The sequence below is a fragment of the Cebus imitator genome, unplaced genomic scaffold, assembly GCF_001604975.1.
Source record: "Cebus imitator isolate Cc_AM_T3 unplaced genomic scaffold, Cebus_imitator-1.0 Scaffold299, whole genome shotgun sequence".
In the NCBI taxonomy this organism is placed as follows: domain Eukaryota; kingdom Metazoa; phylum Chordata; class Mammalia; order Primates; family Cebidae; genus Cebus; species Cebus imitator.
Window position 1 is genome coordinate 1,364,094 of NW_016107614.1, and position 3,507 is coordinate 1,367,600.

The 3,507-nt window shown below is 54.5% G+C and overlaps 1 protein-coding gene across 1 annotated transcript in view; it reads right to left on the reverse strand.

Moving 5' to 3' along the window:
- Window positions 1-1,946, reverse strand: part of PGAM1 (phosphoglycerate mutase 1) — a 7,635-nt gene extending 5,689 nt beyond the window's left edge. The window contains exon 1 of the mRNA XM_017502770.1: window positions 1,597-1,946. Within this exon, the coding sequence (XP_017358259.1) occupies window positions 1,597-1,915 (319 nt within the window). The 5' untranslated portion in view covers window positions 1,916-1,946. The remainder of the gene's footprint in view (window positions 1-1,596) is intronic.
- Between the last annotated feature and the right edge of the window lie 1,561 nt (window positions 1,947-3,507).

Here is a 3,507-nt window from a genome sequence, read left to right on the forward strand (position 1 = left end):
AAAAAAAAAAAAAAAAAAAGGCCTCCCTTACCAGCACTTTCCATTTCCCAGCCTCTCCTAAAAGATGAGGTCACACTAGACCATCCCAAATATTCACTCCCATGCCCACCCTACCCGCAGAAGATTACATTTCCCAGACTGTCTCGCGTTTTGCTTCATTTGAGAAGAATGGTACAGTGAAGGCCAGAAGCTAGGGGAGCAACCTGAGGCCAAACACCTGTGCCTCATCAATGACCCTTGCGAAGGGATGCTGCTTTGTCCAGAGGTTAGAAGGGAGCAAAGCAGGATCCACCCCTATCAGTGGAGGCACCTCTTCAGTCCAGGGATTCTTTGCCGTGCTGGCATCAGGGAATGCTTCCTTATTAGCATTCCAAAACCACAAAGAGCAGACTGGGGCGGGGGCAAGCCTAGATAGGCAAGCATTATCTCACAGCCACTTCCACCTTGGCCTAGTGTCCTTGGCCAAAGGCCTACCCGTTCCTCGCATCTACCTGTTACTTCACCCAGAACTAGGGTGAGGACACTGGATTGGAAATAAGATTTGACCTTGTACAAGTCATCTTTCCAAATCCTCACTTTTCACAACTATAAAGGGGACAGGGAGGGATGAGGATGATTAAATCTTACCTACTTTATTGGGGAATAGAAGGAGCAACTCAAATCATTCATTCACTCAGTTACATCTACGGATGCGTTTTGGACACACTATTTGTGGAATGCTGCTGAAACGCAAAGTCCTACCCAAGCACGCGTATTTATTGGTGTCCTCAAGCTTATTAGGCACCCCCAGGGACTCCACCTACTGCTGGGGACGAGGCCTCTCCGCTAGGATCCGTAGTCGCCTTTTGAGAAGCGCTGGTTACAGCTGCTTTAAGGCACAGGGCATCCTCCTCCAAGAGCCCCAGACTGTACCAACTGCTTCTGGCGCTGGGGGAACCTTAAGACCTGGCTGCCACAGATGGCTCCATCAGGGCAAACTCTCCTCCACTCACTATTTTTTTTGTTGTTGTTAAGACGGAGTTTCACTCTTGTTGCCCAGGCTGGAGTGCAGTGGCGCGATCTCGGCTCACCGTAACCTCCGCCTCCCGGGTTCATGCGATTCTCCTGCCTCGGCCTCCCAAGTATCTGGGATTACATGCGTGCGCCACCACGTCCGGCTAATTTTGTATTTTCAGAAGAGAAGGGGTTTCACCGTGTTGGTCAGGCTGGTATCGAACTACTGACCTCATGTGATCCACCCGCCTCAGCCTCCCAACGTGCTGGGATTACAGGCGTAAGCCACCGCGCCCGGTCTGTCCCCGACTTATTAAATGCTCAGACTAGAAAAGGAAAACTGAGAGGCGGTGTCGCGGGGAGCGCAAAGGGTTGCGGGGCGACTGCCCTGGGTCCTCCCCTTGGCACACTTCCTCACGCTCCACCGCGTGACCTTGAACAAGTCGACTCTCCCTCTGCACCCATCTACTCGACTACACAGTAAGCTACTAGAGAGACGCTGCCCAAAGTGCTGGCCCTCTCCGGGAGGGCGCGGATGCCAGCCAGGCGGCCTCCAAAGGGGGACACCCGGCCCTTCGCAGCCCCCGCCCGGCCCCTCCGCACCTCGCAGCGCCTGCCCGCCACGCTTCGCCTCCTCGTGGCCCGCCGGGCTCAGATCGGCGTCGTACCAGCCGCTGAAGCGGTTCTCCAAGTTCCACGCGCTCTCGCCGTGCCGGATCAGCACCAGTTTGTAGGCGGCCATGGCTGCGGGATGGGGATGCGGCACCGACTGGGGTTCGCAGATTCCGGAGTGGCAGCCCGCCCTCTCGGCCGCGCCTGCGCGCTCGCACGGCACGGCCAGGCTCCCGCGCAGGTTCTTGCCCAAATCGTTCCGCTGGCTCGGGACCGCCCTCCGCCCGCCAGGTGTGCGCATGCGCCGCATACAGGCGCTGCGGCCCCGGAGGGGAGAGGGAGCGCTCCGGCATGCCAGGGCGCATGCGCCCTGCTTTGCCAGTCCCGCGTCTGCCGCGGCGGTCACGGAGCGCACGTAAGCATACGAAGGACGGAGGGCGGAGGGCGGAGGGCGGAGGGCGGAGGACTGAGTGCAGAGGGCAGAGGGCGGCGGGCTCTGGGGGAGGTCCCAGTCCGCTAGCTGCAGCGCTGCTCTCGAGCCACTCGGCGAGATTAAGTGGCCCTTATCACTGAAAACGTTCCCATCCCCAAGCAGAGATTGATTCACAGACTTGTGTTCGACTCTTCACTCGTGCATTTTACTTGCTTTGAATCTTCGGGCAAGTCGAGAAACCTCAGCCTCATCCGTAAAATGAGATCATAAAATTTACCAGGTACCTGGAAGTGCTTAGTAAGTAATAGTTTTTATTATTAGTGTCTCATTTCAGCAGGACACTGATCTTTTTACTCCTAGTTTACAAGTAAGGAAACTGGCAGTGACCCTGCTGATCCCAGAGCCTGCTCATTTTCCAGCATGGGTCTCTATCCTGGCTCTGTCTACAGTCTTAACGCACGTCAAGTCAGTGCTTTCTGGGCCTCCAACAAGGAAGCAAACGCTAGAACTCTTCAAATATTTCAGAAAGGGGCAAAATCTGGTCACTGCCTGTCCTTCTCCCAGCCCCAATCAGCAATTTATCGTAATTTTTTTTTTTTTTTTTTGAGACACAGCTGTCCCCCAGGCTGGAGTGCAGTGGCGCAGTCTCAGCTCACTGCAACCTCCACCTCCCGCTTTCAAGCGATTCTCCTGCCTCAGCCTCCAAGTGCACCACCACCCCCGGCTAAGTTTTGTAATTTTAGTAGAGACGGGGTTTTATCATGTTGGTCAGGCCGGGATCAAACTCGTGACCTGAAGTGACCCACCGACATCTGAAGTGCTGGGATTACAGGCGTGAGCCACCTCGCGCGTCCTTCTTTTTGTTTTTTGAAAAAGAATTTCCCTCTGTTGCCAAAGCAAAGTGCCGTAGCACAATCATAGCTCACTGCAGCAGTCTTGAACTCCTGGGCTCAAGCCATCCTCCTGCCTCAGCCTCTTGAATAGTTGTTTCTGTTAGATTTTGTAGGGACGGGTCTCGCTATCTTCACCCGGCTAGTCTCAAACTCCTGGCTTGGGTCTCACTACGTTGACTGGGCTTGTCTCAAACTCCTGGCCTCAAGCAGTCCTCCGGCAGCAACCTCCCAGAGGCACTGGAATGACAGGTGTGAGCCACTGTGGCGGGCCAATGTCCTGGTTGATTTCAATCTAGACACTTAAACGAGCACTAAACATGAGCCAGGCCATGGGCTAGACTCAAGGATGGGTTGAATATGTTTCCTGCCCTTCAAGCAAGCAGATGGCAAATAAGGCCCATGTGTAAGTAGCCAACAATAATATTGGGCTGGTGTGGTGACTCACGCCTGTAATCCCAGCACTTTAGGAGGCCAAGGTGGGCGGATCATTTGAGGTCGGGAGTTCGAGATCAGCCTGACCAACATAGTGAAACCCCTACTCTACTAAAAATACAAAAAAAAATTACCTGGGCGTGG